Below are 13,884 nucleotides of genomic sequence, written 5' to 3' on the forward strand. Positions count from 1 at the left end.
AAAACATGGAGAGTGCAGTAATTTTCTCCTTTTCCACCCCTCTAAACGCACAGGCTCAGCACTTTACAAACACTCAGTATCAGCATTTCAGGGCTGCTTCTATGGTAAGATAAATAAAGATACGACATTCCATGCTGACTTAAGCTTAAAGTATCTCCTTAGATGGGAAGCCCAGGCCAATCTTTTCTGCGTGGTATTCCCTTCCTGTTTCATCCTCCTCAGCTGCAGCTCCCAGTGTGCCAGGTGCCAGGGTGGGGACATGCAGAATCAGGCAGTTGGGGGAAGGTGCATTCATCCTGCTGTATGAAGCTGTTACAATCCCAGCTGTCATCACTGTGGTGCTCTCTCTCTAAATTGATTCACATGTGAATTTTCTCTCATGAGGGACAGAAGAAAGGACAATACTCAAGCACAGTACACGTGGAGTCAGAAGAGAAGTAGAGGCATGTCTTCAGTTTGGTGAAGGATAGACTAAGCAACTCTCTGGCCCATTTTGCTGTGGCTCGAAAGTATTATGCATTTGTTTTGCAAATGTCATCTCAAAAGTTACTTCTGTTAGTTCTGCCAGCCTGCATCAGCCAGAGGATTGTCTCCTGCATACTAAGCTAAAGCAGCAGCCCACAAAAGAGACCCTCTCTGCCTCTTACGATTATCATAGTGTCCAAAGAAGCATTTGTCATACAAGAATGTCATCTGGATGCTAATATTTCAGCACACAGAGATCAAAGAAGATCAGGAACCACTGCTAAGAGACAGTATTTTTATGAATCAAAAACTGGCAAGAAGAGAAACAGCAAGTAATGGCATGAAATGGCGAGACTTCCTCCTAGCAAACAGCACTGTGCTCGCTTTGTCTGGGTCCTTCTGCTGTGTTGTTGCCACCTTATTGTTTAATGATCTGGAGGGGATTTGAGCTGTGAGACACCAACATGTGCATATACAAAGTTTTTTAGGTTAATAGTAAAACCTACCCAACCAAATAATAGGGAATCATGTATTAATTTCTTGCCAGGGCAGGGTTACCACAGGGCATTAAGGTTACTGCAAAAGACCATGATTTTTCTTGCAGCTGAGGCTGCAGACACCAGCTGCCGAGACTCCTACTGCTTCAGAGACATCCATGCAGAGAGAGCACATGTTCTCCCAACTCCTGCACCCATTCTGTACTCTTACCTAAGACGTAATCAACTTTATTCCCATCACAACAGTGGTGATATGGTGCCCTGGTTCCCAGGGCTTGTCCCTTCTTTGTCCTTTTTGCTGAAGTGCAAGTGGGAGGAAGAAGAGGAACATGCCTGAGTTCAGCAGTGAGCTGTGCACATTTCCAGCACTCTTTTAACTATTAATTAATGCCAGCATTAGGTGATGAAAACTTTTTTGTGTCATTGTCATCAACTGGTATGACTCACTGAGACAGAGACTGGAGGATGCTGAGTAAGAAGAGTTTATATACTTCGAGCTTATGGTATTTGGGGTTAATCTGTGACCCTGATCTGGACTGGGGATATAAATCTATATTGTTGCTGAGTTTTGACTCTAGCTGGCTCTTTTTTCACTTATTTTATTGAGCTGAGTGAAGAGACCTTCATGCCCCGTGTGCATGCCTGGTGCACAGCGGAAGAGTGAGGTGAGTTTGCTCCAATTACAGAGCAAACAGGGTCTATGCACGACTGTGCTCACAACTATCTGTATCTCCATAGCTTTTCACAAGCAAAGGCTGAGAGCTGGCTTAGATGCTCCAGCAGTGCAGCAGGCTAACCACAGTTACACAGCTTTTGGATTAGAGCCGGTTCTCATCCGGCCAGATCAGAGCATCGGGCAGAGCAAGTTACTATGGGTTTGCAGAAGGCCATGCAGAGGTAGTGTAACCACCCTGTGTTTCAAGGGGTGTGCAGTAAAAAACAACCAGCACATCTAAGGTATCATGGGGACAAGTGCTCTTCCACGCTGCACCCCCCTTTTTATAGTCTTTTTGCTGTAAGAAGGTAGCTATGAGTATTACCACTTCAACCATGGCCTCCCATGTACTCTTTGCAGTTCAGACTTACGTGATTGATCCCTACAAACATCCAAACTCGACAACGTTAAATTAAAGCCATTGGTGTGTTAAAGCCAGGCTTTGAGCAAGGGGATTAGATATGTGAAGAAGCAGTAGTTCAAGATGGTTTTGGGCAAGCTCTTGTATCCAAGGTTAGAAGGTGTCAGTGAGTTAGTTGGGAACAACTGTCCTGCCCCTGAAATTTTGAAGGCTGCAGAGCCTGCATGTTGCACTGTTATAAATGTACTTGTCCACCACTGGATGTGTCCCCAGATCTTTACACAAAACATGTAATAGGAAAGATTCATGGGGGCTTAGGGTGTCAAAATAACGGTGTATCAGTAATAAACTAATCCCCGGCATTTCTAAGCTGTAGGCTGGGTCCTGTTTTCCGGCGGCTGCTGGGATGTAGAAAGCTATGGGTGCCAGCAGAGGGCTCTCAGCCTTCCCTGCTCTAGGGGAACAACGCTGCCCTTGTCCCGCTGCAGCTCTGCCAGCCCGCTCTGCACGGCGTGTCTCCAGCTGTGCGTTGCATCCAGGTGTGACCTAGAAGGAGTGAGGGGTTCTGCCAGCTATTCCAGCCTTGCCGTTTGGTCTAATGATGCAACTATCTGACTTCTGGAGACCTCCACTGAAGCAGTTGAGGTGTTGAACACAATACAAAACATTCTCCCTCCACAAATAAAGATCTTGTAACGTTCTGTGCAATGTATGTTGTGAAAGGTTTTGTGGGATAGACTGGGAGATGTTCTGACATCTCTTCTGGACCTCAATCCTATCAGTCAAAATGCAATAAAGCCACCTAAGTGCTGCATTAGATAAGTCTTCTAAGTGCAATGAAGAGATTTAGAGGTGCACATCACAATGCTGTGAGTTTGAGAGCAAGGGACATCCCGTGATCCTGTGAGCTTAGATACATTTAATAGGAGCCTAATCATCCTATGAAATCTATGCAGGATCTGCATGGCTGGAAGATCCAGTAGATCCCTGAGTACCCACTTTTCCCTGGCGACCTTTAACTTTTGTCCATGTACTCCTTGAACTCTGATCCACTGTAGGAGAGAAAAGGCATCAAGGAATTACATTTTTCACAATAATTTTCTAATGTGCCTTCTGCACATCTTCCAAGCCAATTTCCACCACCCACTTATTATGGCCTTGCTTGTAATTTGGGCCTGTTGTCATCTACTACGAATCAGAAATCTGGATTATCACTGTCAGCATCATCCCTAGTGTTTATGTTTATTGGGTGGGCTTTGAGAAAACCAAGCTTGTTCCAAGGAGGGTTCTTCAGTCCTTACAGAACATAAAGGAACTACATGATGTACCCATTGGTCATAAAGGCAGAGTATATTCGTAGAGTGTCAGAAGCTGGATTATTTGAGATCACTAAGGAAGCCAGAGATGTTAAGCTCTATTTGATGACCTGCAGGATTACACGTAATTTAGGCCCTGCTTCTGACTCTAGTTCAGTCCCTTCCAACCTTCACAGATGCTTTTGGGTGCAGGATACTATAACCTTTTTAGCACTTCTGTCAAACTTAATGTAAAGGAGATTTCCGTCTAGCTCTAAAATCCACTTGGAGGGGTTGTCCTGAAATATAAATAATTTTTCATGGCTAAGAATTTTTTTATATAAAGATGTTCTGATGAGGGAAATCCAAAAACAGCTGCTGTATTGCTTCAAGAAGGGAAAGAGGCTCATATGAGTAGAAACAGATGTGGCAATGGAGAGAGGAAGAAATGCAAAGCACAGGGGTTTTATTTTGGTCCAGAAACTGGCAAATGATATAAAGGGATGATTGAAGAGTTCACAGAGCCAGAAAGAAATCAAAACAACCCTGAAATCAAAGGAAAGCAGTTCTGGGAATTGTGGGCCTATATGTATGAAAAATTCTTGACTAAATTGGCTTTGGGGGAGCCAGCCTGCCTCATGTTCCCTTGACAGGCTGCAGTCACCAGACTTGGGGTGCTACTTTCAAACGTCTGCTTTCAGCTGTTATTTTCAGCAGGGTCTGTGTTTTAGTCATTCTTGGATTACTGTTTGACTTCTCTGATTGGACTAAAACATTGGTTTAGTGCAAGCAAATGGCTTGTTGTTCTTGCTGTGGACGTTTTGTTGGTGATGGGTAAAACTGAGGATTTTTTGAGAGAAATGTAGGAGCTGAAGGTGGGACTAAAACACAACTCAGGATGACAGACTGATTCTGACTCCAGTTTCGAGTAGGGCTGGCAGGAGGCAAAAGACCCAATGTGTGTTTCTTATTCCTCTCCCATATATCTAAACACTTTTATATGTGTGTGCTCTTTTTAGTCACATGTAAAGACATTTAACTGCTGTCAGTGTATTCCCAATGTATGACAGTGTCTCCTCAACTTCTTATTTTTTTCTTTATACTCTTCCTGCTTTTTCTTTTTCTGTGACCTAAGCCTGTTCAATCCCTGTTAGTCACTGATACCTTCCTCTCTGCTGCCCAGAGACATTTCACTACAGCAGACTGCCACACAGTACCTAACTCCATTATCCTGCATTTATCCGAGTTTACATGCCATGAAATATGATAACGCTTCCAATTACAGATAGCTAAAGCCACAATCCAATAGTCATACAGACCTAAATGCAACATGTGAATGACATGCTTAAGTTAGTCCTGAGTAACTTAAATATTGTCTTACCATCTGCAGATTTTGCTCCTTGCTCTGCTTGTGGTATTATTAATAAACAGTGCTCCTCTGAGCAAACTCAGTTTGCCACGCTAAAAATTTCCTGTTTATTTATTGTTTTATTCTTCGCTTTTTGACTACTTTTTAATCAATGATAGTGATCACCTCTGGGTAACTTTGGTTTCTTCATAATATATGGAGAATTTTGTAAAGACCTTTTCAAATCTGATGAACCTAAAAGTTAATTTTCTGTCTATTTTAGTTATATCCTCCAAGTTCTCAGACTAAGCAGCTGTTGGACCATGAGAGTCCTTTGCCTGCTCCATTTCACCCTGGCACACTCTGCACCACTATCAGTCATTGTATTCCTGAGACACTTAAGTTACAAATTTATTAGAACAAAATCTTCTGTTCCTTTCTGTTGTCTCAGTACAGAGTTCAGTACAGTAACTTTGGGTGCCTAACCTAAAAATAAATGAGACAGAAACCCTTTTTCTGGCTCTTGCTTCTGAATTTCCCTTGTTTAACTACATTATGCTTATGTTGTTCCATCGTAATGAGCATCCCAGGTGAAGCTGGAGGTTCACTGGCAAAGCTGTGGGCTGAAGAGGTGGAGAGTAGAAAGGTTTGCAGCTCTGCTCTGTGGTGCTTTCAGCAGAGCACATAGTGAAGGCTGCCCTAGCTTTGTTTGTCTCCAACTGGGCTCCTGGCCATGCTGCTGGTGTTGGAAAATAACTCAGAAATTTAGCATGATGTGGTTATTTTGTGTCAGATGTACTCTACTCTGTATATATATACACAAGTTAAAATTGCAGTCAGAGAGGCACACAATTAGTACCACAGCCAGCCCTGAGCAAGGACATTCTGCAATAACCAGGCCTTGGAGAAGGCAATTAATCAAGAGGTTTAAAGAGTGTCTCATGTAAATCTCCAACTTGGCAGAGAAGACTTGAGGTCTGTAGGGATAACTGGATCTATGGAATGCAGAAGGTGATAAAGAAGAACCAAAATCAAGAATATTAATGGCTAAACCAGTCTTGGGCAGTTGGAGCTGCAGAACTTGTGATATTGTATCCTCTAGGTGAACTTAGCTCATTATAATGTAATTATAATATTAAAAATTACATCCCCAGGTCAAGAAGATCCCTGCTCAGGATAAGAATCTTTCCCTTGACCATACGTGACAGTAGAAATAGTGATGTAACCTCATTATAACTATATGCAAGTCACTATAAGAAGGATGGACTTAAAAGCTTATTAACTTTATAGTTCTGTGTATAAATATGTCTTGGAAAATCTTGTTTGGTGTGCTTGATTTGGGGAAGGCACCAAGCACCCAGCTTTGTACAAACCGGCAATAAATAAAAATGTCTCCTTCCTAAACGTTGTCTCTTTGTCTGCATATTGGGAGCAATCTTAAAATGGTAACACTGGGAGTAGGAAACCCAAGCAGATGACAAGATGAGCTTTGTGAGGATACACAGCAAGAGCCACTTAAGGTGACATTTGCTTTCCCTGAAATAATTTGTCCAAAGCTTTTTTTTCTTCTTTTTTTTTTTTAACGTTTTTATTTTTAGTGGAGCATCACTTGCCTCTGGTAGTGTTCCACACAGTAAACACAAGCAAGAGAAACTTCACTTTTTCATTCGAATTCTCTCACTCAAGTCTTTGTTTCAGAAATGCAACATCCTAAAGACAGGTCATTGCTCCCATTTTCCAAGTGAACTTTGAGCTGTGTGTTTACTGCTGCTAGAGAGCTGAACAACACTAGCATGCAAACAAGTTTTAAAGCTTGTGCCGAGGAATTTTGTACCATTCAGATAACATCATGTTAATTGGATGAACTGTAGATGGTAAGTGACGTCCAGGCAGGGATCTGTCAGCGCAGGGAACTGCTGAAGTAATGGGAAAACAAGAATTGAGTCATTAGCTGCGAGTTCCCCAAGAGGGTGAAAACAAACATCACTTTTGGCGCTTCTGCTTCAGTCACATTGAGATGATTTTATTTTGACTGCGCTGGACGTTTTCACGTCACAGCGCGCCATGTCACGGGAAAAGCCATTGGAAGCCAACCCAAACGCAGCCCCCACCAGCTCACCCTGCAGAAGCCCACCCTGGCACCTCTGGCCGGGCCCGGCGCTGCCCGCAGCTCATTCCTGGCGGCTGGAGTCTCTCCTGCAGGGCCCCTTCTCACGCCAGGGCGCTGCCGGCCCTGGGCAGGGCTCGCCGCCCGCTGCCCGCCCGCCCCACGCCGGGCCCGCCGCCCACGGGCCCGGCCCGGCCCACAGACCCGTCCCGGCCCCGCCGCGGGGCGGGCAGGGGCGGGCAGGGGCGGGCAGGGCCGGGCCGGGCCGGGGGCGGGGGCAGCTCCCGGCGCGGCGCCAGCCAGTCAGCTCGGCGGGGGCGGCCGGGCGGGGCTTGCCCGCCAGGTGGGTGCCGGCGGGAAGCGGGGCCCAGCCGAACCGGACCGGACCGAGCCGAGCCGAGCCGAGCGGCCTGTGCTGCCGGCATGGTGCAGCAGGAGCCCGCCGGGGCGCCGGTGCTGGCGGCCGCGGCGAGGGGGGCCCCTACTGCCGAGGTGCAGCTGTCCCGGCGTCGATGGGTCGTGGTGCTGCTCTTCAGCAGCTACTCCCTGTGCAACGCCTTCCAGTGGATCCAGTACGGCAGCATCAACAACATCTTCGTGCGCTTCTACGGCGTGAGCGCCTTCGCCATCGACTGGCTCTCCATGAGCTACATGCTCACCTACATCCCGCTGCTCTTCCCTGTCGCCTGGCTGCTGGACAGGAGGGGCCTGCGCCTCATCGCCCTGGTGGGCTCGGCCCTGAACGCCCTGGGCGCCTGGGTGAAGCTGGGCAGCCTGAAGCCGCACCTCTTCCCTGTCACTGTCCTGGGGCAGGTCATCTGCTCCCTGGCCCAGGTCTTCATCCTGGGCATGCCCTCGCACATAGCTTCTGTCTGGTTCGGCTCCCATGAGGTCTCCACCGCCTGCTCCGTCGCTGTTTTTGGGAACCAGGTAATGGGCGGCTGCCCCCCGGCTGGCCGGGCACGTGGGGTGGGCTGTCACCTGCCTGGCCGGAGACCGAGCGCTAAGGGGGACAAACCTGGGAAGGGGAAGAGGTGCGTAGGGCCTGGAGGGCAGCAGCAGGGATAAGAGGCACTTGCATGAAATTCCCCCTGGGATGTACAGCTGGTACCTGGAAGGAGGCAGCCGGGGTTAGGCTGTGGGCTGATGGTGGTGACAGCCACTTAGTTATGTGGGAACTACGTCTAGAAGGCTGGGAGCAGCATGGGGGTTGGGTATGATTCTGGCTTTGAGAGGTGTTTGGACTTGGAGTCTTCTCCAGTGCCCTCCTACTCCCATGTTGTGAATCTCCAGTCCAGGGGTACGTTTCAGCAGAAACACAGATGGGCTGGAGGGGAGTGTGTGGTGCTGAGAAAAGCTCTTTAGACGGTGTCCTGCCGACCTCAGATCTGCAGTTGCATCTGGAATTGACACCGCGATATCCCCCTTCTACTGACAACTAGCTGGGACAAAGGGGATTAGCTGTCTAGTGAAAAGAGTTCTTGTCACTGAGCCCTGGAGGAAGAGGACTTTAGTACTTTTATGCCTCTTAAAAGTAGGTGAGGAGTTTCCACAAGCAGTTGCTTTGAAAAGAAGCAAGTCTTCCACCAGGCTAGGGTGAGGTAAGTTTCCCAAGCACTCTTGTGTCAAGGCAGGTCAAGGAGGCTAGTGACCCCCACGTGCTCAAGCTGTGAGTGTCTTTTCTTCTAGCCAGCTAGTGCCTGGAGGAGATACATTTTTCCACAGATTTGAAAGGATCAGGGAAATAGCTTCTTGACCCTTGCACTGACCGGAACACCCACTCATACCTGTTGTGTGAAGCAGATAGGCCTATACCCATGCAATGTGGCATGAGGGAAGTGAGTGTGCCCTGCAATGCTGACACGGAGGGAAGCAGAGCCTGGTGATAGCTGCTGCTAGGCTGGACCTGTGCCCCTTGCTTTGACACTGAATGTACTTACTTCCCTGCATGTGACTGTGCACCACCCTGGACCGTCTTTGATTCAGCCTGAGGATGGCTGCTACTATGATTTGAATGGCTTGAAGTTCAGGTGGTTTCTAATGCAAGGCTTTTCCTCACAGATAACTTCGTGTCCAGTGAGTTTGAGGTCTCCTTTCCCCACATTCCTGGTTTTCTGCGGCAAAAAGAGGTGAATGCTCAGAGATGGTATTTGAGAAACTGCAGTTTGTGGAACAGGACTAGGGAGTTAAGGAAACTCTGGTTTACATCTTTTGGAAAGAGAAAACATACTTACCTGTCTCTGAGTGAATCTCAGCTTTCCTCTTTTCTCCCATTACCTAGGTTAGTGGGCGGGTTTTTTATGTGTTTTAAATTAATCTTTAGAGTGGAAGGCATTTAACTTGGCATGAGCATTCTGCTGATTTAAAAGTAAATAAGTAACAGCATTTTGCTCTCAGACTTTTAAAATTATTCAGGTGGAGTTACTCAACAGTGTGCATAAGAAATCCCAACAATGAGCTTGCCTGTGCTCTGTGAGTGTGTGGTATCCTCATCGTCCTAAAAGAAGCGGGTTAGTATAACAGCTGTAAAAAGCAAACTTTGCCTACACTTTTGGTGGTCCACACTGCTCTGGGGGTTGAACTGACCTGGCAATGAGACCTCAGTTCAGTATACAGCCTTTGCTTTGTAAGCCCAGACTTGCCTTTTAGAGAACTGGAGAAGTTAGACTTGGCCATGCCTCAAGGTGGGACGTACTCCCTAGGAAGTACCTCTTCATTCCCTAAGTGGAAGGTCCTGAGGTGCATAATCATAGTGAATTAAAAGTAGATACTTTGTTTACTGGTGATGTTGGGCAGGGGGTGAGGTGGAGAATGGCCCATCTTCTCCCCCCACTTAAGACTAAATAATGTCGATTTGTGACAGACAGAGGCATTTTTTTTTTCTGACTCTACAGTTAAAGACTGTTTTAGGGAGTGTTAGCAAAGGGTATAATATAGCGGGTTTGTAATTGCAGTATGCCAGTGTAGCAAATTATTCCCTATGCTCATTTCTCTACAAATCTGTTTTTTTTTCTTTTGCTTGCCACATCATTTAGTTACAGATCCTCAAGGTGGAAAACTCTGTCATTTGTTATCATGATTTATTATTATTGAATACCAAGCACTGATGTCCCTCTCTGTCAAGAATTGCAACCAACTACATGGTGGAGTGAGGCAGTGTCACTGCTTCTTTGTTTGATAGACGTGCCCCCTCTCTGCTCCTGGCCCAAGGCAGCACTTCAGCAGTGCTGACCTGAGGAGAGCCCTGCCTGCTGGTTCATCTAGGTCTGCCAGAGTGGTGTCTGCTCAAGACACTGCTGCTGCTTGCTGTGTGATGGTAACCTTCAGGTTCAAAGTTAGCTCTGAAGAGTAAATAATTGAATCAGTCAGACTGGGTATTAAATATCTTTTAGAAACCAAACCAACCCTATTTAGAGTATTGTATTCTCCTCTCTTGTTTCTGGTCAGGTATTGGCTTGATATCTGATGTGCAAAGATGGGTGAGATTGAGCAGTCTTGAATCAGGTGCTGGAGAGCTAGAAGAGAAGAATGTGGACACCTGTGGAGGAGGCGATCACATTCTCTTGTTTACCCACCTTTTAGTGATATTTTCCATGTTATTTTTCATGGCATGGTTTTCACAACATTTTACTTTTCTTCATTTTAACAGGGAGATGCATAGATTTTTCCATTCTTCTTCCTTGTCCCTGCAAGTGCATGTGTGGGAAAGTGTAGAATGAGGTTTACTTGGTTGGGTACTTTAGCATTAAAATATTAGTGTGTTGATATTCAAACACATCTGAAGGACATAAGTGAACTCTCCAAAACACTTTTGCTTCCTTACTCCAGCGTTTCAGAGAATTCACTTGTGTCCTTCAGATGTGTTTGAATATGGAGAGGAATTTGTCTGACATGCTTCTGAAATACAGCCACCAGTAGTTTAGTGCCTGCTATGTCATCAGCAGTGTCACTTTTGGAGTAGCTCCATGCTGGATATCTATGTGAAGTCCCATGAACAAGAGGTGGGTAGGAGAAAGCAGTTTCCCTCAGGCTCTGGTCTTCTATTTTGGTGTATTGATTCATCAGCTGGTTCCCTGTTTGAGGCTATGGTTCAGACCTGACAGGTCACAGCAAACTATATGATTTCTATGTTGAATGAAGACTGTACCTTCCTGCTCTCTGTTGACAGGACATAGCAAGAAGAAATGTTCTCCTAAGACACTGGCATTTGTAGGAGTATGTGCTTGCTGGAGCAGCAGGCCTTGCCCCTTCCTTCAGCATACTTGCTCTGCTGTCTTTTCTGGAGGAGGAAACACAGTGCTGTGGTTGTGACAGAACCAACAAAGTGGTGGGGGTATTTAGGTAAAGCATTAAATTCTCCTGGTTTTTGAGGTTTATAAATTGGAGCCTGGCAGCCACGTACCAGCTGTCTGCTTCAGCTGCCATGGTGTGTGTCAGATTGCTGTGCTTGGGCCATGCTTCTTCAGGCATGTTGGTTTCAGGCCTGTCTCTTACTTCTCTATCTCCCTGTTGTCACCTGATGGGCAAGGAATGTGGGCAGCATGCAGAGATGTGTAACTGTGTTGCACAGGGTCAAAGAAAGAACCTTTGTGTTTGTGACCTTGTATTGCTTTGCCACAGGTATAGGTTTTTTTTTGTTTTGTTTTGTTTTTGGTTTTTCTTGTTTGTTTGTTGTTGTTGTTTTTTTTTAATTAAAATAGACCTTGTTCCTGGCTTTTGCCATTCTGATAGAGAGAAACAAGTAGTTGATGGGCTTCATCTCTGCCTCTGGGGAAAAATGGTGCAGCCTCTTGCTGATCTTCAGGTGGGGTGTATCCTTGTTCTGATGCAGCTGGCATGTGACTTCAGAGATTTAGGGCTCCCATAACAGAAATGGCATGAGGCAGAGCTTTTGGGTGCTATCTGCAGGCTGCCCAGAGTGTCAGTCTAGCAGCAATTAGGTGATGGCTTTTGAAATGGACAAAATGGATGATAAACTGTGAATCGCTCTCTCTTCTGGTGGATCTTTTCCTCTTTTACTGAACTGGGGTCGTGGGTGGGGTGGGTGTTGCCAAACAGTTGGGTTTGCTATGTCTGAATGGCCATTGCTTTTGTGCTGGTGAGCCTGCAGTGCCATTTGGGCTGAGTATGTGCTGCTGCTTGATGCCTCACTGCTAACTTTGTATTGTGCCTTTCACCACTCAGGGAGGGCAATATCGGAAAGTCTAAGAAGTGCTGTGGAAATGGAACACGTCCTGTGGAATTCCTGTCTTCGAGTGGACTTCTAGATCTCTTTGGATATTCTATCCCTGATGGAGGCTCCTTGTCTCTTCAGATGAGACTTGGTCCCTGTTAGAAATAGGGGCAGGTGGTGATCTGCCTCATACCCCTCTGTAGCTTGGCCCTGTATCTCCCCGGGTTTTCACTGTTAGAGTAGAGAAGACTTTAGCATAAAACTAAGAGGAGCTGGAAGTGGCAGTGGTAGTTAATGGCTGTTGTTCTCCAGCTCTAGCTCATTTGTTCCCCAATAAAGAAGGGCAGGGTGGATCAGAGCACTTGGATCACAAGAAGTGCTATGTGGCCAGCTCTTGGAGATCCTGGATGTGGCTCAGTGTGGGAGGGTGTGCTGACCAAATAGCAATGTGGCTTTCCCAGGAATGCCAGAGTTTCTATAAATAGACACTGGAGCCTGAAATTAACTTTTCTACCCATTTAATCTGGTGTTCCCTTCCCAGCCGTACACCAAAGGCAGCTCTCTCTTCTCCCTCACAGAAGCAGTTGGCTTTTGAGTTGTGTTATGTGGAAGTGGCATGGGAGTGAAATGAATGACTGCAGTGTTTTTTGCTGGGAGGGGCTGCCCTATGGCACCCTCAGCACTTGCCCTGTAGGATCCCCTGGGGCTGGCTGTGTTAGGTGACTGTAGTAGGTTCTTGACCAAAGTATTATATCCTGCCTGAGTATTCCAGCAGCAGCTGAGGTAGCTGTCAGAGCTGAAACCCCTCTTCTGCTTTACTTTCTCTTATCTACTGTTGTTCTTTTCCTCTTTTGTGTTGCTTTCCCAGTAAACTGGGGGAAGGTGCATTCAAGGCTGACAGGCTCTGAATGACTTGCATAGAGAAGTAGTCTTTCTCTTGCCACAGAAGCAGAAGTGTGATAAGGAAGGGAGTTTGCTTGGCTTCCAGAAGAGCTTTGGTTGTGCAAGTGCAGTTTGAAAAAATACGCTATCTCCCACATTAGTGGGAGAGTAAAAAAGAGCCTATCTTATCTCGCCACAAGGCCTGGTTTACAATTTTTCCTTTCACAATGTGGGTCCTTTCTGCTTCTTAAAACGCTGCAAGAAGGTTGACTAAGCTATACTTTGTAAACATTTATGTATGTTGTCTTCCTGATTATCTGGTTTTCAACAGGCTCTGCTGTCAATGGTATGGAAGAAGCATATTCTGGACAACAATCCATATGGAAGCATAATGTGTAGGAACTGGAAGCCTCTGCTTCACACATCTCTTCAGTTGGGTATTTTCAATTGTACTGTAGCCTTTTTATAGAAAGGCAGCTGGGACCTGTGCTGATAGCAAAGGACTGGGAAGCTGATGTGCAGTAGGAGTCACAGGGTGTGAGAAGAGGGTGGCTGTCTGCTTGCTGCAGATTGTGATATGTGAATTGGGAGTCACAGGGTGTGGGAAGGAGGTGGCTGTCTGCTCACTGCAGATTGCGATATGCGAATGGTAGGGTCAGAAAGTTTAGCAACTCTTGTGAAATGTCATGGTTATTGTGTGGGAGGCACCTGTAGTTAGAAAAGGAGTGAGAATCACAAGTCAGGGCTTTGTCACACAAGAGCAGAGGAAGCGGCTGTGTTGCCCAGGACTTTGGAATAGGTACCTCCTCAAAGGGGTTCCCTGGGTGACTGGAGATCCAGGTCTGATGCATTTAATGATGTTGGCAGAACTGTTGGAGAGGCATCTGGCACGGGTTCGGTATATTTTGAGCTTGGTTCAAAGTTCCCCTCTCTCATACATGTAAAAGCAACATAGCAAGGAGAGCTCTTCTGTTCCCCTTCATAAGGACTTTCCTACTGCAATAAGAGGCTCATTGTTCAGATCCAGCAAACTGTGTGCCT

At 46.3% G+C, this 13,884-nt stretch overlaps 1 protein-coding gene across 9 annotated transcripts in view; it reads left to right on the forward strand.

Moving 5' to 3' along the window:
• Positions 1-7,114: 7,114 nt before the first annotated feature.
• FLVCR2 (FLVCR heme transporter 2) overlaps positions 7,115-13,884 on the forward strand; it is a 38,760-nt gene continuing 31,990 nt past the window's right edge. For all 9 annotated transcript variants that reach the window (XM_051621800.1, XM_051621802.1, XM_051621799.1 and 6 more), the window contains exon 1: positions 7,115-7,718. In XM_051621800.1, the coding sequence (XP_051477760.1) occupies positions 7,212-7,718 (507 nt within the window). In that variant the 5' untranslated portion in view covers positions 7,115-7,211. The remainder of the gene's footprint in view (positions 7,719-13,884) is intronic.

Source organism: Apus apus, chromosome 5 (assembly GCF_020740795.1).
Source record: "Apus apus isolate bApuApu2 chromosome 5, bApuApu2.pri.cur, whole genome shotgun sequence".
NCBI classification, from domain to species: Eukaryota; Metazoa; Chordata; class Aves; order Apodiformes; family Apodidae; genus Apus; species Apus apus.